At 36.2% G+C, this 21,601-nt stretch overlaps 1 protein-coding gene across 5 annotated transcripts in view; it reads right to left on the reverse strand.

Moving 5' to 3' along the window:
- Positions 1 to 21,601, reverse strand: part of DLG1 (discs large MAGUK scaffold protein 1) — a 268,658-nt gene that overhangs the window by 101,475 nt on the left and 145,582 nt on the right. For all 5 annotated transcript variants that reach the window (XM_068969482.1, XM_068969640.1, XM_068969650.1 and 2 more), the window contains 4 exons: positions 10,743 to 10,793; positions 7,856 to 7,980; positions 2,624 to 2,793; positions 1,343 to 1,479 (listed from right to left, as the gene is read on the reverse strand). In XM_068969482.1, coding sequence (XP_068825583.1) covers positions 1,343 to 1,479; positions 2,624 to 2,793; positions 7,856 to 7,980; positions 10,743 to 10,793 — 483 coding nt within the window. The remainder of the gene's footprint in view (positions 1 to 1,342; positions 1,480 to 2,623; positions 2,794 to 7,855; positions 7,981 to 10,742; positions 10,794 to 21,601) is intronic.

Here is a 21,601-nt window from a genome sequence, read left to right on the forward strand (position 1 = left end):
GAGGAAAGAACCCAAATCACCACTATATCAGACTTTGTAAGCCTTTCCAGATTCACTTGAGCCTACCTGCCCACTAGGCCTTGGCTGCTTGCTTACAAGAGAGCCCTGGCTATTGCTACTCTTATCTCCCACCATTACGAACTATTTCAACCTCTTCTATAGTAAAGGGTGGGCTTGGGCGTGGTTCATATGTTCCACATAATGAGAGGAGTAACATATCAGAAGACCACATCTGATGTGTCTAGACCACCGAGGCTCTAGCTTTTTCAACACTTCTGGGTTCAGGGGAAGTGCAGTGCCAGAGTGTGGGAGCTGGCCTTCTTAGCATTCATCCAGAGGGGCAGGGTAACACAGCCAAGAAATCTAGGACAGTTAACCCCTGTGGGGTAGACTCTAAGTAACAAGAGAGAGGAGACTAGGAGGGGTCAGGAGATCAATCTTTTCTTTTGCTTGGATAGCTGCATCTAAGGTTTAGCAGTTCCACACTGCCTGCCTAGAAGACTGTTCCTATATGATAAGCAACCAGCTATATTTTCTTATGAAATTACAGCCAGCTCAGAAACATAATACCTTGTATTGGCTTTCCCTCATTCTCTGCCTCCCTTTTCATTTCCACTCACGCCAGCTTCTCTGAAGTTCTACCTCCAAATAATACCTCAGCACAGCAGCTTTTCTTCAGATTTGTTTTTGTACGGAATATGAACTAAGACAGTTATTAATGACGATTGGATAAATAAATTGTGATATAGTCTACAGTTTCAGAATAGAATATTATGAATAGGGGAAATCACTAAATCTCAACTCTAGGCAGCAATATGGATAAGTCTCAGTAAAACAATATTGAGGGAAAAAGTATTAAAAGACTACATACTGCACAACAGCCTTTTTTTTCAAAATACTAAACACTTAGGCATATGTATGTGATTAAGCAATCTTTAAAAAGCAAAGGAATGAGAAACACAAATTGCTGATATTCTAGTTTTGGGGTTGCATAATAACTAGCAGTTTTCATTATATTATAAATAAAAATTATAGATTAGAATAAGAAAGGGAAAAAGAAGGTCACACACGACAAAGGATGATACTGTTACGAAGCTAAGGATTATGATTAAATAATTTTGTGCATCCAAGCTCCTAAATAGGATAAAAGAAAAAGAGAAGGGATCTAGCAGAGGAAATAGAAATAGCAAACAGATAATGAAGAAGTCATTTTTCAGGTCCTGACTAAAGAAAGGCCGTGTAAATGTCATTTAAACATTTTCGGCATGTAGAATTTCCAGAGTTTTTCAGGAAAAAAAAGACATCAAAGTGATTTTTAAAACAATGGATTTTTTATACTTACTGCTAAAAGTTTATCTCCAATCTGGAGTTTACCATCTTTATGAGCTGCTCCTCCTTCAATTATTTTGGTTACATAGATACTATTATCCCCAGGAATATGCTGATTTCCAACACCTCCAGCAATGCTAAACCCAAGACCTGTTTGGAAAACAGTAGTTTTAGAATTTCACCCATAAATGTAAACCTAAGTTCAGAAAGAAATGACTGAAAAGTAGAAAACAGATTCTATAAGCTGATAATTTCACCAAATTAATGCTTTCTAAAATAGAAAAGAATCTATTTACCTATTTTTAAAATCCTAAGTATTTTGTAATCAAGGGCAATTACAAATGTAAGTGCTCCTACAGTTACAAGTAAGTACCTTCCCCTTCCCTCCCAGGTACGGCTTAAAGTGTCTCATGCATTTGTGTTAGTTCAAAGAAATCATGTAAAATTGTTTCACTTTTGTTTCCATCTTAATTGCACTTGTTACTAACAATTTTAATACTTCCACAAGGTTAAAACAACTAAGAAAAAAAAAAAATCGATGGTGGGCAGAACAACTTCAGAAATGCAGATGTTTTTGTTCTTTTTCAATATTCTATGAATTAATTTTAAGTAAGGAATTTCAGTAATTCATAAATCCCATGGCCTTAATACCAAACTTGTAGCTCTCTATTCATTTTTCATGAAGCCACGAATTAGAATCAGTATTTCCATTTATCCTCAATCCCATCCATGTTTTCAAAATTCAGATCACATCCTAATAGTATTCACTGCAGATATAACTATTAATGATATGCTCATTAATATTTTCTCTTATCCTGTGTATCCACATTTAATATACTTTGTAGATTAATGATTACAAGTTAATATCAATACTATACATGACTTCAAAACGTTTATGCCGAATGCTACTTAAAACAACAATCAGTAGATGTAACAGAGAGATTATAAAATTCACTAAAGTGAAAGTGAAAGTTGCTCAGTCATATCTGACTCTTTGCCTGCCAGCCTGTAGCCCACCATGCTCCTCTGTCTACGGGATTTTCTAGGTCGGAATACTGGAGTGGGTAGCTGTTTCCTTCTCCAGGGGATCTTCCCAACCCAGGGATCAAACCCTGGTCTCCCACACTGCAGGTGGATTCTTTACCATATGAGTCACTAGGGAAGCCCCACCCTCCAAATTCACAGATTACCAGTATTGCTAATCTTAGAATGTGTGTCATATATAACTTAAGAGTTACACGTCACTTACAGATTTCTTACTTAATAATTTGTTTTTGCTGGATTTAGTTCATACCTTTAGGGCCTTTAATGAGCTTTATTTCCATTATTTTTTCCGATACTGGTTTCCGTCTTTTTACATACAAGCGTACAATAGATCCTGCTTCTTTCAATGCTTCAACTGCTTTGCTATGTGTTACATCACGAACATCTATTTCATTTACTCGCAAAATACAGTCATTGACTCTAAGGAAAAATTAAAAATTAAAATTAAATATTAAAAATTTAATATTGATTTTTCATTTTGCCAATTTTTATTTTCACATTTTTAAGGATAACTATTTATTACAATTTTTTTCTGAGAAGAAACTTCATGTTAAATTTCAATATATCAAATACTTATATAAATACAAACACTTCCCAAGGGCCATCAAAGGAAACAGTGCAAATAATAGATTATTTTACAAAAATACTAAGCGATAATGACAGCTGTCTATGTACAGAAATTAAAATACTTTAGAAAAACAGAAAATACTTACTTAGTACTAATCACAAGCTATGAACTTCTTTCAGTGTTTTAACCCTTACGACAATCTGTAAGGTAGATCTATCTATATCCTTATTTTACATATGGAAAAACTGAGGCACAAAGTTTAAATAACATTCCCAAAGCCACCCAGATAATGACCAGTAGAGCAGTGATTCAAAGATAAGAAATCTAAGGTTTAGATGGAATAATTAGCTTAACGTCACAGTGGAAAATCAGATTAATTAATTGGTTTATTAAAAAATAAACTGAAAAAAAAAAAAAGAAAAAAAAAAAGAAACTGATCTCCAAGAGGGGTTCACCCCAGAGATGCAGGGATTCTTCAATATATGCAAATCAATCAAAATGTGATATACCACATTAACAAATGAAAGGATAAAAACCACATGATAATCTCAATAGATGCAGAAAAAGCTTTTGACAAAATTCAACATGTATATATTATAAAAACTCTCCAGAAAGTGGGCATATAGGAAACCTACCTCAATATAATAAAGGCTATACATGACAAACCCACAGCAAACATTATTCTCAATGGTGAAACACTGAAAGCATTTCCTCTAAGATCAAGAACAAGGGTGCCCACTCTTGCCACTATTATTCAACAAAGTTTTTGGAAGTCCTTGTCATGACAAGCAGAGAAGAAAAAGAAATAAAAGAAATCCAAATTGGAAAAGAAGAAATAAAACTGTCACTGTTTGCAGATGACATGATACTATACATAGATAGAGCCACCAGAAAACGATTAGAGCTAATCAATGAGTTTAGTAAAGTCGCAGATACAAAATTAATACACAGAAATCTCTGCATTTCTATGCACTATCAATGAAAAATCAGAAATAGAAATTAAGGAAACAATCCCATTTACAACTGCAACAAAAAGAACAAAATACCTAGACATAAATCTGCCCAAGGAGGCAAAAGACCTATATGCAGAAAACTAGAAGACACTAATGAAACAAAATCAAAGATGACACAAAGATGGAGAGATACACCACATTCTTGGATTAGAAGAATCAACACTGTGAAAATGACTATACTAACCGAAAACAATCTACAGATTCAACGAAATTCCTATCAAATTACCAGTGGTATTTTTCACAGCATTTTTGAGTTGACCAAAAAGTTTGTTCTGATTTTTCCCTAAGACTGTATGGAAAAACCCAAACAAACTTTTTGGCCAACCCAATAGAAAAATTTTGTTAACAATTTATATGGAAACACAAAAGACTCTGAAAAGGACTTCCCTGGTGGTCCAATGGTTAAGAATCTGCCTGCCAAGGCAGGAGACACAGGTTTGATCCCTGGTCAGGAAAGATTTCATGTGCCATGGAGCAACTAAGCCTATGTGCCAAAGATGCTGAAACCAACGTACTCTAGAGCTGGTGCTCTTCAACAAGAGAAACCACTGAAATGGGAAGTGTAGCTCCCACTCATTGCAACGAAAAGTAGGCTCCACTCACCAAAACTAGAGAAACCCAGCAATGAAAACCTAGCAGAGCCAAAAGTAAATTAATTTTAAAAAGACTCCAAATAGCCAAAGCAATCTTGAGAAAGAAAAATGGAGCTGGAGGCATCAGGCTCCCTGATTTACACTATAATACAAAGCTACAGTAATCAAGATAGTATGGTACTGGCACAAAAACAGAAATACAGATCAATGGAACAAGATAGAAAGCCCAGAGATAAATCCATGCACCTAAGGGTACACCTTATCTTTGACAAAGGAGGCAAGAATATACAGTGGATAAAACACTGTCTCTTTAATAAGTTATGCTGGGAAAACTGAACAACTATATGTAAAAGCATGAAATTAGAACATTTCCTAACACCAAGGACAAAAATAAACTCAAAATGGATTAAAGACCTAAATGTAAAGTCAGACATTATAAAACTCTTGGTGGAAAACATAGGCAGAACACTCTCTGACATAAATCACAGCAAGATGCTCTTTGATCTACTTACTAGAGTAATAGGAATAAAAATAAATAAATGAGACCTAATTAAACTTAAAAGCTTTTGCACAGCAATGAAAACCATAAAAAAGAGAAAAAGACAACTCTCAGAATGGGAGAAAATATTTGCAAATGAAACAACTGAAAATGGATTAATCTTCAAAATACACAAGGAGCTCATGCTCAAAACCAAAAAAACCTCAAACTATCCAATAAAAAAATGGGTAGAAGACCTGAACAGACATTTCTACAAAGAAGATATATATAGATGGCTAACAAACATATAAAAAGTTGCTCAACTTCACTAATTATTAGACAAATGCAAATCAAAACCACAACAAGGTATCATCTCACACCAGTCAAAGTGGTCATCATCAAAAGATCTACAAACAATAAATTTTGAAGAGGGTGTGAAGAAAGGGAACTCTCTTGTACTGTTGGTGGGTATGTAAACTGATACAGTCATGATGGAGAACAGTATGGAGGTTCCTTAAAACACTAAAAAGTAGAACTGCCATAATACCCCAAATCCCACCACTGGGCATATAGCCTGAGAAAACCGTAATAGAATATACATGTTCCCCAATGCTCACTGCAGCACTATTTACAACAGCCAGAACATGGAAGCAACTGCTATGTCCAGCAACAGATGAACAGATAAAGAAGATGTGGTACATACATACAATGGAACATTACTCCACCGTCAAAACACAATTAAAATATTACAATTAAAATATTTCAAGTGATCACGCTAAACTTCTATAATGTATCAAATTAAGTTTACAGAAAAGAAATTCTATATCCAAAGACAGTGATACCTTACAGTTAGTACTACAGGTCAGTTCTCCAGTGGAACAAATGGAACATTTTAATTTTCATACAAGAAGCACAAATAAAAGGCAAATAACAAAATCAGGAAGCATATGCCTACATTTATATGAATGTTCAAATTATTAACTTTATATCTAACTTCATTAATATACCACTTGTCATATTCAGTGAGAAGTTTAGAAACTGAAGAGCTACATAAGGCACCAATAGCCTTACAATAAAATACTGTTTCTCACAGACCATATAAAATCTTTAGTTCTAAAACTTTTAGAAAACTGTCACCATGTGTAAAAAACAACAAACAAGGCAACAGGAAAAGTGCCACAATCTATGACCTAAGATTGTGTCTAAGGAAGCAACAAAGATGCCAAAGATCTTTGCTTTACAAGATACTAAGGATATCTTCTGAAATGAAACATTAAACGAAAGACCAGTTACTTACATTTATTTAATTTAGAAAACAGGTTAATTCATTTAAAGTTTGCATTAATCTTTTCTTTTTGTGGTGCGTGTGTGTGTTATTTGCTCAGTCTTGTCCAACTCTTTGTGACCCCATGGACTATAGCCCACCAGGCTCATTTGTCCATGGGATTCTCCAGACAAGCATACTGGAGTGCATAGCCATTCCCTTCTCCAGGGAGTCTTCCCAACCCAGGGATCAAACAACCTAGGTCTCCTGCACTGCAGGCAAATTCTTTACCACCTGAGCCACCAGGTATGAGATAAAAACTCACGATATATCAATATATGATTCCCTACCCTGCTTATTTAACTTACATGCAGAGTACATCATAAGAAACGCTGGGCTGGAAGAAGCAAAAGCTGGAATCAAGATTGCCAGGAGAAGTATCAATAACCTCAGATATGCAGATGACACCACCCTTATGGCAGAAAGTGAAGAGGAACAGAAGAGCCTCTTGATGAAGGTGAAAGAGGAGAGTGAAAAAGCTGGCTTAAAGCTCGTAACATTCAGAAAACTAAGATTATGGCAACTGGTCCCATCACTTCATGGGAAATAGATGGGGAAACAGTGGAAACAGTGTCAGACTTTATTTTTGGGGGCTCCAAAATCACTGCAGATGGTGATTGCAGCCATGAAATTAAAAGCCGCTTACTCCTTGGAAGGAAAGTTATGACCAACCTAGATAGCATAATGAAAAGCAGAGACATTACTTTGCCAACAAAGGTCTATCTAGTCAAGGCTATGGTTTTTCCAGTAGTCATGTATGGATGTGAAAATTGGACTGTGAAGAAAGCTGAGCACTGAGGAATTGATGCTTTTGAACTGTGGTGTTGGAGAAGACTCTTGAGAGTCCCTTGGACTGCAAGGAGATCCAACCAGTCCATTCAGGAGATCAACCCTGGGATTTCTTTGGAAGGAATGATGCTAAAGCTGAAACTCCGATACTTTGGCTGCCTCATCAAGAGTTGACTCATTGGAAAAGACTCTGATGCTGGGAGGGATTGGGGGCAGGAGGAGAAGGGGACGAGGATGAGATGGCTGAATGGCATACCGACTCGATGGACGTTGAGTTTGGGTGAACTCTGAGAGTTGGTGATGGACAGGGAGGCCTGGCGTGTTGCAATTCATGGTGTCACAAAGAGTTGGACGGGACCGAGCGACTGAACTGAACTGAAACTTAAGTAAGTTTATACATATTCCCCACCCAGAGAATAACTGATAATACAATGGGAAATCTACAATTTCTACACATTTGTTCAGAAATATTTAAATTATTAGTCAAAATTATTATTCAAAATGTTTAATTTCTAAGATAAAATTGAATTCCTAAATGAAAAGAGGGAAACAATGCTTAAAGCACAATTATCTCATTCATTCATTTGATATTTGAACATCTACCTTATGTTAGTTATTAGGATAATGTTTCTTATTTGTATTTATTCACTGTTTATTTTCTCTCAAGAAAAAGATACAAAGAAGATTTGGTATCACAACATCAAGTACAAAACATACCGCAATCTTCCATCTTGGGCAGCTGCTCCCCCTGCAATAATTTTAGTAATGAAAATACTTGAGTCATCTCCAATGTGTGGGTTGTCTGTACCTCCTGCAATGCTGAAACCAAGCCCTGAATTTCCCTGGGAATAGAGGGGGAAAAATTGACATTGAAAATAAATTATTGATAGGTTCCTGTCACTATAGGACCTAGAAACTGTACTAACATAGGCAACATGCATATAAAGGCATATATATATATATATGGAATATGATGATTTTTAAATTAAAAAATATAAGGAAAGCTATTATTTTCTCTGAATTCAGGGGTATTACTGCTGAATAGATGAGGTTGAAGAGGTACCGAGTACTTTCAGAGTTTAGTCTACAATTCTTTCTTAAAAGTATGCATAGTTCATCCTTGTAGAGGTGTCACTATTTAGGTCTCTTTCTCCGAGACTGCATCTAGCTCATGTTTGGTAAGCCAAATGGATCCCAACAGGAAAACGCTTAAGTGATCCTTGTGCTGCTGTTATTTCCAAGTAGGTAATATTGATATATCATTTCAGCCTTTTAAGAAGAGGGTACTTGGTGGGGCTTTGCTTCTGCTAACTTTGCCATCAACTTATTTTAAAATTACCAAATTCTATCAGCTAAATAACATTGCCATCATCCTTGAGGTGTTTAACCAAGAAACCTACCTGACTAGCAAAAGGCATTTTTTAAATACTGAAAGTCTAACTGGAGAATTTAACATTGGTAAGCTTTCTTGACAGCAAAGTTAATTTTGCCAAAGCAGCATTGCTTCTTGTTCATTTTATGTACTGATTTTTGAATAATATTTTCTTTGAAGGAAGGGTTCTCTACTGGTACACAAAGAAAAACTGATCTCAAAGGTATTAGACATTTATTTTTTCAAGAATGATTTAACTTTGGTTTTCAGTAGGCTCAAATAAGTGGGTATATCTGGATATATTACTAAACTGTATAAAATACCTTAAAATTCCACTCAATTATCATAGTCCTAAAATTCTATTTTAACAAAATAAATTTTCCAGTCTAAACTAAGAGTTACTAACGTGGTAGTAAATAGTATCAAAAGGTTGTATGGGGACACCAAGATACTCAGGTATTCTTTTTTATTTGCTTTACAAAATCAAGATATAATTACAAATAATTTTGTGTAGGTTTAAGGTATACAACATGTTGACTTGATACATTTATACAGAACAATATGATTACCACTTTATTTAGCTTACTTTATTTAGATTACTACTTTATGTACTAGCTTTATTTAGCCAACACCTCTATGAGGTCACATAATTGTCATTATTTTTTATGGTGAGAACATTTAAGAACTAGTCTCTTGCAATTCTGAAGTATATAATACAGTATTGTTGATTATATTCACTACACTGTGCATATAAGAAGTCTGGAACTTATTCATCATCTAGTTCCAAGCTTGTACACTTTAACAATATCTCCCTAATTCCTTGTATTCAAGTCCTATAATCAGTGAAAAATACAATGTACAGTTCTGACTAAAAGAATTTAAAAGGTACTAGTAAAAAATGAAAACATGAATGAGGTAAAAAGTTAGGATTATGTCAAGAAATCTCAATAAAGCGGGGGAAAAAACCAAAATGCCACATTAAAATGTGCATAATACATTAATATTGTTTACCTGTAAGACTCAGTCAGCTACCTCACTTGAATAGGTGGCCCAAATCCAGGTAAACAGGCAGTAAAAAATCTATTACACATGTAAAAGACCCTCTGAGGTCTATTTTCACTCAGTTTATCTGACTACAAACATAAATCTAGTCCTTTAGGAACATTAAATATACAGATATTCAGTTACTTAGAAAAGTCACTTATGTAAAGCACCTCATTTTCCAAAAAATGATGGTCAGACAAGGTGGCACTGCTAAAATATAGCATCAATTGAATGCAGATATTCTTAAGGGGAAAATATATCAAGAAAATTCACATATGTGAATTGTGAGTGCACGTGCTTGAGCTTAGTTGTGTCTGACTCTTTTTGACCCCATGGACTGTAGCCCACCAGACTAGTCTGTCCATGGGATTCTCCAGGCAAGAATACTAGAGTGGGTTGCCATTCCCTTCTCCAGGAGATCTTCCCAACCCAGGAATTGAACCCACATTTCCTTCATCTTCCTACACCTGAATTGCACCTGTAAGTTATTTTCTGACTAGGGGAATGCATAATAAGAAAGTTTTCAGTAAGGTCTTTTCCAGTAAATCTATGGTTATTATTTTTCTAGGAAACAAAACTGATACAATGATCAAGTTACTAGCTCAAGAGACAAAATACTCATTTAAAATAAGTAATACTTCATTATATGAAAACTAAATAATAAAATTAAAAACTGAGAAATTTGAGATATTGTCAGTCTAGAGGAGCACAAGGAGACATAATAACTAAATGTAATATGGTATTCCAGATAAGATCCTGGAGGAGAAAAACAAAGTAAGGAAATTCAAATAAATTTCATTGATAATAACGTATCAGTGTTACTTCACTGGTTGAAACAAATGTATTTTAGTAATGTAAGATGTTAATAAATAGGTGAAACTGAGTCTAGGGTAAATGGAAACTCTGTACTACTTTTCTACAAATCTAAAAATTTTAAATGAAAGTTTATTTTTAAAAAAAGTTCTTAAAGGAAAGCAACATGTTCATACATGTTCAAAAGCAACATGAAAATACCACAGCTAATTATATGACATGTGGACTTATTAAAGAAACTAATATTATTACATGGTTCTGCTTTTGAAAGATGATCTTCCTTAGATTCTATATGAAAGAGCAGTATATTTAAAGAGTTCTTTAAAGGAACAGATTTCTTTTCATAAAAGCTTAAGATAATGAATAGGCTTTTACCCTTTCAAGTGTGATTTCTTCATATTCATAATCTGCATCAGTGCCATTAACCTAGTAGGGAAAAAAGTAGCACAGAAATTTAGAACGTAAAATTTAAAATGACAAGACAATTTTTGTATGATTTCTTTTTTTCCTACTTTTTTTTTAAAATGGAAGGATAACTGCTTTATAGAATTTTGTGTTTTTTGTCATACATCAAGAATCAGCCATAGGTAGACCCATGTCCCTTCTCTTCCGAACCTCCCTCCCACCTCCCTCGCCATCCCACCTTCCAGACTGTCACAGAGACCCTGTTAAATGAAAGCCTGCTAAATGTGATAGTAATCAAATAACATAGCTTGATTCTAATAATTTTGAGAAAGATTTTCAAGGAATGGAACAGTGCAAACGTGATTAATGACATTTATGATACTGTGCCTTTCAAATACAGAAAGGGTACACTCAGCTTTTAATACTTACTGAACTCTTGATCCTCTTCTTCGCTTTAATTCACACATCTAATTAGCTTCCAATTCCTACTGACTTAAATACTTCAGTTGTTCCTGAACACCATCACCTCTCCATTTTCATTTCTATCACTTTGGCTTGAGTTGTTATTCATCCCTTCTGGGCTACAGCAAATGTAATCTACTCCAACTCTTAGATTACTATTCTTCACTGCTCAAATCATTCTAATGTGTTTTACACAGATGGATCTTCCTGGAACCCATGTATCACATACTTTCTCCAAAATTCTCTGAAACTCTCATACAAGGCTGTGTATGAACTGACCCAAATCATGACTCAACTTCATTCCTAACATGTATCTCCCCTCTTCATGGGCCTTATATACCATTAAACTTAAATGATTTGCTCTGTCCTTTACATATCCTTCAAGTTCTCACCTCTATAATCTTTCTGGTGATATGAAACTGAGCAAAGTAATCTCATAAATCAAATATGGATTGTGATAAACTGAATCTCTAGATGCCTCCCATCTTCCATCCTTAGTGCTCTTCTGCAATATGATTAAACCACCCTACCATCAAGAGATGTTATCTATTTCCCTTTCCCTTGGATCTAGGCAGGTTCTAGATGACTTCTGCTATAAAGAGAGTGGCACAAATAATGCTCTGCGATTTTGGAATCTAGGTCATGTGAGGCCTTGTAGTATCCGCCTTGTTATAAAGAATGCACCTTCTAAGAATTCAGAAGCTGTAATGTGAGGAAGCTCAAAGACCCTACGAAGTGATTCAAATGAAGGAGCATCAGAGACCTTTGGCCAAAAGCCCCAGCTGCACTTCTACCCAGCAACTGGCATTGACTGTTGGCCATGGTCAATGAGGCTATTTTGGGTCTTCCAGTCTTTTTTCATGTCCCAGCCAAGATCATGAGAAACGAAACTATCCAATTAATCCAGAAAATCATGAGAAATAATTATTTTTTAAGCCACTGTGTTTCACAGTGGCTTGTTATACAGCAATAGAATAATGAAACAACAGAAGAATGAAATCTATGTAAGCCACTTTTTTTTCTTTACCATACTGTAAGAAAGCAACCCCTAATTCAGGTTCAATTCATGAGACAATAACATCATTAAACACATTCAAACTGGGCTTCTAAATGCCATGAATACATTATCAAAACCACAAATTACCATTTCATTACTGTAAAGGAACAAAAAAACGATGGTGTAATATTTTCAAAAGCAATATGGTTTCCAGGAAAATGACAAAATGGGTGATAAGTTTTCTTTTCGTAGTATCTCTACAAAATGTGGCTTTCAACAGGAAAAATATGCTTGGCTAATGGGTTTATCACTCTCAATAGGACAAGGTGAGAGGGAAACAAGAAATAAAATTAGAGAAGAGAAATAAAATTAAATCAATCTTTAGACAAAATAATATATTACTGACAAAATATTTGAGTTTTTTTCCTCATCCTCAAAAACAGAAAAGCATAGATTTAAAATACTTCATGAGAACTGTCATTGCTAGTACTTTCTAGGTTTAGAATTCAGTCCTAGTAACAAAATGGGATTCTATATTAAGGATGAAGGTGTAAGCTGGAGAAGTGGATTGGGGCCTGACTGTGAAACATCTTGAATGTTTTCCTGATGAATGGAAAACATTCTTGGAAATTTTGGAGCATCAAGTACGTTTAACTGTTTTTCAGAAAAAGAACCATGGCAGTGTGGAACACAAAGGGAAGAGAAATTAGAGAAAAGTAAATTGGTAAAGAAGTTATGGAAATAATTTTGATAAAAGGCAAAATTTCTAAAGATACTTAAGAATAGGCAGTAAATTTCTAATTGTAAAAAAATCTTAGTATTAGCAGAAAAAATTTCATAAAGTCATAACTAAGAACAACTTATCTATAATCAACTTGACTAGGGAAAAAAATCAGATTATATAACATATACCAAGGTGAGTTGTGTTCCACTCACCTAATATAATTTGCAGCTTCCCTGGTGGCTCAGCTGGTAAAGAATTCACCTGCTATGTGGGAGACGTGGGTTTGATCCTTGGGTTGGGAAGAGCCTCTGGAGAAGGGTATGGTTGGTTACCCACTCCAGTATTCTGGCCTGGAGCATTCCAAGGACTGTATAGTCCATGGGGTTGCAAAGAGTCAGACATGACTGAGAGACTTTCACTTTTCAATATGATTGGGGACAAGAACTACACTTTTACCGAAATGCTGTTTTATAATATATTTTATTATCTGTGGAGAAATCCCTCCAAATTGCTCTTAATTTTTACTTGGTTGTTTTTGAGTTTTTAACTTTTCTATATCAAACTGTCCAAAAGAAGTTTCTGTGATGATGTAAGTGTAATATAATCTGTCTGGTCTAATACAGCAGTTACTTACCCACAAGTGACTACTGAGTGCTTGTAATGTGACTACTGCCAGCAGGAAAACTATAAATATCATTGAATTTTAATCAATATAAATTTAAATACCAACATGTGGCTAGTGGCTTGCAATTCTGGAAGATATAGCTCTAAGTGAATCATTAAATCTAACTATATCCTTCCAAAATACATGCACATATTCTCTTTTTATCTCTCCTCCTTCCCCCTTTCCTTTCTCCTCCCCCGACTCCAAATACACATTCTCTTTTTTGGTACTATGATTGGCACTATACCAAATTTACAGATCTATCTGGAAAAAACAATGATCTCTACTTTATCTTTCTGTTCTGCAACAAAAACTGCTCTGTACTTAAGTATTCCTCTATACCATCAATAAGTTTCACAGCTTTCTTACAACAAACTATATACATTTCCTGTTGTGTCTGACTCTCTGTGACCCCTGGACCGCAGACCACCAGTCTTCTCTGTCCATGGAATTCTCCAGGCAAGGATACTGGAGTGGGTTGCAATTTCCTTCTCCAGCGGGTATTCGTCCTGACCCAGGGATCAAACCCAAATCGCAGACAGATTCTCTATTGTCTAAGCCACCAGACAGTATGTAGCTTCAAGTTGATTGCTAGGTATTTCATATTTCACTGGTTTTTGCTAGTATATTTGAATACCATTCACTGTTTAATATTTAAGTTGTTTTAGCTTTTTAGAAAAATATAATTTGCTTCAATTATAGATGATATGCCATAAAGAATACAGATGTCCTTGGCCCCTTATTCCTAAAGATTAAAATTTTCTAAAAAGGTTGCATTAATATATCCAAACAGGACAGACAAATCTAATACATAATAGATATTAAGACTCTCCAAATAAAGATACAAAGAAGTCTAACTGAAGACTTCTCTGTCATTTAAGGTTCATTTCAGTAATACTTTTCAAACTATAAAGTAATACATTAAAACTCAAGATTTTGCCTATCAACATTCATACAACTCACTGTGTGATTGTGATTGTGGAAGTTGTTCAGCTGCATCTACTCTTTGCAACCCCATAGACTATACAGTCCATGGAATTCTCCAGGCCAAAATACTGGAGTGGATAGCCTTTCCCTTCTCCAGGGGATCTTCCCAACCCAGGGATCGAACCCGGGTCTCCCATATTCTAAGGCAATTAAAAATCTCAAAAGTATATACCATCATAAGGTAAGAACCTAAAAATAAAAATGTTCTAGGAAGACAATGTTCTTCCTAATGAAAACTCAACGTTAATAAATACAAAATATTAACCCTGAAAGAATTTACTCATGAATTTTTCCTAAAGAAAGAATAGCCATTTAGGTCAACTTTAAAATAATATAGTTATTAATTAAACTGTACAGAAAAACTGAAGCTTTCATTGCATGGACTATAGCCAGCCAGGCTCCTCTGTCCATGGAATTCTCTAGGCAGGAATACTGGAGTGGCCAAAGAACTGAGATTCCACTAGCTGTTTGTTATGGAATTAAAGGGGATTAAAACAAACACACAAAAACAAAAATGAAAACAAGAAACAAAAGACAACTGGTAAATACAAAATCAGACAAACAACAACAAAAACAAAGAAACATACACATACACGAAAAACTGAAACAGAATTAACAAACAATTTATCTCCAAAATATACAAATAGCTCATGCAGCTCAACACCAGAAAAACAAACAACCCAATCAAAAAGTAGCCAGAAGACCTAAACAGACCTTTCTCCGAAGACGACATACAAATATGCTAATAGACGAGTGAAAAGATGCTCAACATCACTCATTATTAGAGCAATGCAAATCAAAGCTACAATGAAATATATCCTCACACCGGTCAGAATGACCACCATCAGAAATTCTATAAACAATAAATTCTGGAAAGGGTGTGGAGAAAAGGGAACCCTCTTGCACTGCTGTTGTGACTGTAAATTGATGCAGTCACTATAGAGGACAGTATGGAGATTACTTAAATATCTAGGAATAAAAGGACTATATGACCCAACAATCCCACTACTGGGCAAATATCCTGAAAAAACATAATTGAAAAAGACAGATGTACCCCAGTGTTCACTGCAGGACTATTTACAACCGCTAGGACATGGAAGCAACCCAGATATACACTGACAGATGAATGAATAAAGAAGCTGTGGTACATACATACAATGGATTATTTATTGTTGTTGTTCAGTCACTAGGTCGTGTCCGTCTCTTTGGACCCCATGGACTGCGGCCCACCAGGCTTCCCTGTCCTTCACCATCTCCTGGAGCTTGCTCAAAATCATGTCCACTGAGTTGGTGATGCCATTCAACCGTCTAGTCCTCCGTCGTCCCCTTCTCCTCTTGCTTTCAATCTTTTCTAGCATCAAGGTCTTTTCCAATGAGTTGGCTCTTTGCATCAGGTGGCCAAAGTATTGGAATTTCAGCATCAGTTCTTCCAATGAATATCCATGACTGATTTCCTTTAGGATGGACTGGTTTGACCACCTTTAAGTCCAAGGGACTCTCAAGAGTCTTCTCCAACATCACAGTTCAAAAACATCAATTCTTCTGTGCTCAGCTTTCTTTACAGTCAACTCCCACATCCATACATGACCACTGGAAAAACCATAGCCTTGACTAGACAGACCTAGCTCTGACTATATGGACCTTTGTTGGCAAAGCGATGCCTCTGCTTTTTAATATGCTGTCTAGAACTGCCAACTTGTCTTCCAAGGAGCAAGCACTTTTTAATTTCATGGCTGCAGTCACCATCTGCAGTGATTCTGGAGCCCAAGAAAATAAAAGTCTGTCAGTGTTTCCATTGTTTCCCCATCTATTTGTCATGAAGTGATAAAACCAGATGCCATGAACTTAGCTTTTTAAATGTTGACGTTTCAGCCAACTTTTTCACACTCCTCTTTCACCTTCATCAAGGCTCTACAGTTCCTCTTCACTTTCTGCCATAAAGGTGGTGTCATCTCAATATCTGAGGTTTTTGTTATTTCTCCTGGCAATCTTGATTCCACCTTCTGCTTCATCCAGCCCAGCATTTCATGTGATGTACTCTGGACATAATTTAAATAAGCAAGGTAACAATATACAGCCTTGAGGTACTCCTTTCCCAGTCTGAAACCAGTCTGTTGTTTCATATCCAGTTCTAATTGTTGCTTCTTACCTGCATACAGCTTTCTCAGGAGGCAGGTAAGGTAGTCTGGTATTCCCATCTCTTAAGAATTTTCCACAATTTGTTGTGATCCACACAGTCAAAGGCTTTAGCGTAGTCAATGAAGCAAAAGTATAGGTTTTTCTGGAATTCTCTTGCTCTTTTGATGATCCAATGGATGCTGGCCATTTGATCTCTGGTTCCTCTGCCTTTTCTAAAACCAGCTTGAACGTCTGGAAGTTCACTATTCATGTACTGTTGAAGCCAGCATGGAGAATTTTGAGCATTACTTTGCTAGAATGTGAGATGAGTGCAACTGTGTGGTAGTTTGAACATTCTATGGCATTGCCTTTCTTTGGGATTGGAATGAAAACTGACTTTTTCCAGTCCTGTGGCCACTGCTGAGTTTCTCAAATTTGCTGGCATATTGAGTGCAGCACTTTCACAGCATCATCTTTTAGGATTTGAAATAGCTCAACTGGAATTCCATCACGTCCACTAGCTTTGTTCATAGTGATGCTTCCTAAGGCCCACCTGACCTCACACTCAAGGATGTTTGGCTCTAGGTACGTGATCACACCATCGTGGTTATCTGGGTCATTAAGATCTTTTTGCATAGTACTTCTATATATTCTTGCCACCTGTTCTTAGTATCTTCTGCTTCCATTAGATCCATTATATTTCTGTCCTTTATTGTACCCATCTTTGCATGAAATGTTCCCTTGGTATCTCTGATTTTCTTGACGAGATTTCTAGTCTTTCCCATTCTATTGTTTTCCTCTATTTCTTTGCATTGTTTCCTTCAGTTCAGTTCAGTTGCTCCGTCGTGTTTGACTCTTGCAACCCCATGGACTGTAGCATGCCAGGCCTTCCAGTCCATCACCAACTCCCGGAGTTTACTCAAACTCATGTCCATTGAGTCGGTGATGCCATCCAATCATCTGATCCTCTGTCATCCCCTTCTCCTTCTGCCTTCAATCTTTTCCAGCATCACGGTCTTTTCAATTGAGTCAACTCTTCACACAAGGTGGCCAAAGTATTGGAGTTTCAGCTTTAACATCAGTCCTTCCAATGAATATTCAAGACTGATTTCCTTTAGGATGGACTGGTTCGATTTCCTTGCTGTCCAAGGGACTCTCAAGAGTCTTCAACAACACCACAGTTCAAAGCATCAATTCTTCAGTGCTCAGCTTTCTTTATAGTCCAACTCTCACATCCATACATGACTACTGGAAAAATCACAGCTTTGACTAGACGGACCTTTGTTGGCATTGTTCACTTAGGAAGGATTTTTTAAATCTCTGCTTGGTATTCTTTGGAACTCTGCATTCAGACGGGTATATCTTTCCTTTTCTCCTTTGCTTTTCACTTCTCTTCTTTTCTCATCTATTTGTAAGGCCTCCTCAAACAACCATTTTGCCTTTTTGCATTTCTTTTTCTTGGGGGTGGGGGGGAAATGCAAAAAGGAATATTACTCAGCCACAAAAACACCACATTTGAGTTAGTTCTAATGAGATGGATAAACCTAGAGCCTATTATACAGAGTGAAGACAGAAAGAGAAAGACAAATATCATATATTAACACACATATATATGAAATCTAGGAAGATGGTACTGATGTCTATTTTCAGGGCAGTAATGGAGACTGAGACATAGAGAACAGACAATAGGACCCAGGGCACGCCAAAGAGAGGGTGGGTGGAGTGAATGGACAGGGTAGCATAGAAACACATACATTATAATATGCAAAGTAGATAGCCAGTGGGAATTTGCTGTACAATGCCAGGAGCTCAAACAGGTACTCTGGACAACTTAGAGGTGTGGCAGGTGAAGGGAGGTTCAAGAGGGAGGGGACATGTGCATACCAAGAGCGGATTTATGTTGATGTATGGCAGAAACCAAGACAATACTCTAAAGGAATTATCTATCAATTAGGAAAAAAAAGAAACTGGAATGGTTAGTCATTCCCTTCTCCAGGGGATCTTCCTGACCCAGGGATAAAACCCACATCTGCAGAGCCACCAGAGAAGCCCTGTGTAAAAAAAGCTACCAAAGTAAAATTAAAAGAATTGTCATAATTTTTCTTTACTCCTTATGGTTTTACAGAAAATACAAAGGAATAGTTAGGAATTATTTCAACAAATTTCTTCATTTCTGCTTATTATCAGAACCAGGAAGACCTCTAGAATTTTTGCTTAATATCTTAGAATTTAGGAAAAGAACAGGATTTCAGAGAGAGAATCAAACCCAATGCCAATGAAATTTTATCAATTAATACTTAACACTGAATTTAATACATCATACTTGATTGTACAAGAGTGAAAGCTTTCTTTCACCCAAGGATCAGGAACAAAATAAGAATGTTAGCTCTTGCAATTTCTATGAAACATTTTAATGGTGGTTTTAGCCACGGCAATTAGGCAAGAAAAATAAATAAAAGGCATCTTTATTGAAAAGAAAGAAGTGAAAATATTTGTTTGTATATTACATGACCTTATGTAGAAAATCCAAAGGAATCTACAATAAGAACAAAAATCAGAACTAATTTATGAGTTCAGTAACACTGCAGGATAGATTAATACCCCCAAATCCATTATATTCCTGCTGCTAAGACACTTCAGTCGTGTCTGACTCTGTGTGACCCCATAGACGGCAGCCCACCAGGCTTCCCCGTCCCTGGGATTCTCCAGGCAAGAACACTGGAGTGGCCATTTCCTTTTCCAATGCGTGAAAGTGAAGTCACTTAGTCGTGTCTGACTATTAGCGACCCAATCAACTGCAGCCTACCAGGCTCCTCCACCCATGGGATTTTCTAGGCAAGAGTACCAGAGTGGGGTGCCATTGCCTTCTCCGATATTCCTAAACACTAGCAATGAAAAATCCGTACATAAAATTAAGAAAACAATTTCATTTATAATAGCATTAAAAGAATAAAATACTTAGGAATAAATTTAATTTAAAAAGTGTAAGACAAATCCATTGAAAATTTAAAATGCTGTGAACAAAATTGAAGATGCAAAGGAATGGATAAACAATATGTTCATGGACTAAGAGACATAATACTAATAAAATGACAATAATTCCCAGATACTGTATGCAATGTCTGTTACAATTGTTTAGTCATTAAGTCCAACTATCTGTGACGCAATGGACTGTAGCCCACCAGGCTCCTCTGTTCATGGGATTTCCCAGTAAAGAATTCTAGAGTGGGTTGCCATTTGTCTCTCCAAGGGATCTTCCCAAGCCGTGGACTGAACCCACATCTCCTGCATTGGCAGGTGGATTCTGGGTGGATTCTTTACCTCTCATCCACTGGGGATGCCCATGCCAATGCAGCACTAGTTACAACAGCCACAAGGTGGAAACGACCCAAGAGACCATCAAGAGAAGAATGAATAAACAAAATGTAGTACATACATATAATGAAAAATAATTCGGCCATAAAAACAAATGAAGTTCTAACACATGCTGCAACACAGATGAACCTTCACCATACTACTCCTAGTGAAAGCCAGACACAAAAAACTACTGTATGATTCCCTTTTTAAAAATTCTTATTGGAGTACAGTTGATTTACAATGTTGTGTTGGTTTCAGGTGAACATGAATGATTCTATTTATAAGAACAGTCCAGAAAAGACAAAGCCATAATGACAGAAAGTAGATTAATGATTGTTAGGGGCAGAGGTAAGGGCAAAATGGGATTGACTGCTAATGGGTACAGGGTTTCCTTACAAGGTGATAAAAATGTTATGGAATTTGAAAGTGGTGGTGATGGCACAATGCTGTGAATAAACTAAAACCACTGAATTGTATACTTTATAAGGGTGGATTTCGTGGTATGTAAATGTCTCAACATAAGAAAAAATTTTAAGGTGAAAAAGCTGATAAGAATTGAGATATACATTCAAGTTGAAACAATGAGTTAATATACTTTATGGTAACAAGCATTATGCTAACAAAGGATCAAAAAATTTATTAACACACCATGCTAGTGACAGTATGGGGTAAAAACATTAATACTTTTTGTTGAATCATAATGCTAGAAAGTATAATTTGGCAATAATGATCAAATCTAAAAATTGACACACCCTTTGAGAATCTATGTATACAAATATATTCAGATTATATAATTGTATATATACACAAAACATCTATACAAAAATTATCAGTGGGGCATTGGTTTTTATATGGGAAAAGTTTGAAAACACATATATCCTTATTTATGCACAAAATATTTATGAAAGGATATATATATACATGTTCTTTTAATATATATCCTATACACTGCTGGATCATGGAAAAGGCAAGAGAGTTCCAGAAAAACATCTATTTCTGCTTTATTGACTATGCCAAAGCCTTTGAATGTGTGGATCACAGTAAACTGTGGAAAATTCTGAAAGAGATGGGAATACCAGACGACCTGACCCATCTCTTGAGAAATCTGTATGCAGGTCAGGAAGCAACAGTTAGAACTGGACATGGAACAACAGACTGGTTCCAAATAGGAAAAGGAGTACGTCAAGGCTATACGTTGTCACCCTGCTTATTTAACTTCTATGCAGAGTACATCATGAGAAACGCTGGGCTGGAAGAAGCACAAGCTGGACTCAAGATTGCCGGGAGAAATATCAATAACCTCAGATATGCAGATGACACCACCCTTATGGCAGAAAGTGAAGAGGAACTCAAAAGCCTCTTGATGAAAGTGAAAGAGGAGAGTGAAAAAGCTGGCTCAAAGCTCAACATTCAGAAAACAAAGATCATGGCATCCGGTCCCATCACTTCATGGGAAATAGATGGCGAAAACAGTGGAAACAGTGTCAGACTTTATTTTGGGGGGCTCCAAAATCACTGCA

Source organism: Capricornis sumatraensis, chromosome 1 (genome assembly GCF_032405125.1).
Source record: "Capricornis sumatraensis isolate serow.1 chromosome 1, serow.2, whole genome shotgun sequence".
Taxonomy (NCBI): domain Eukaryota; kingdom Metazoa; phylum Chordata; class Mammalia; order Artiodactyla; family Bovidae; genus Capricornis; species Capricornis sumatraensis.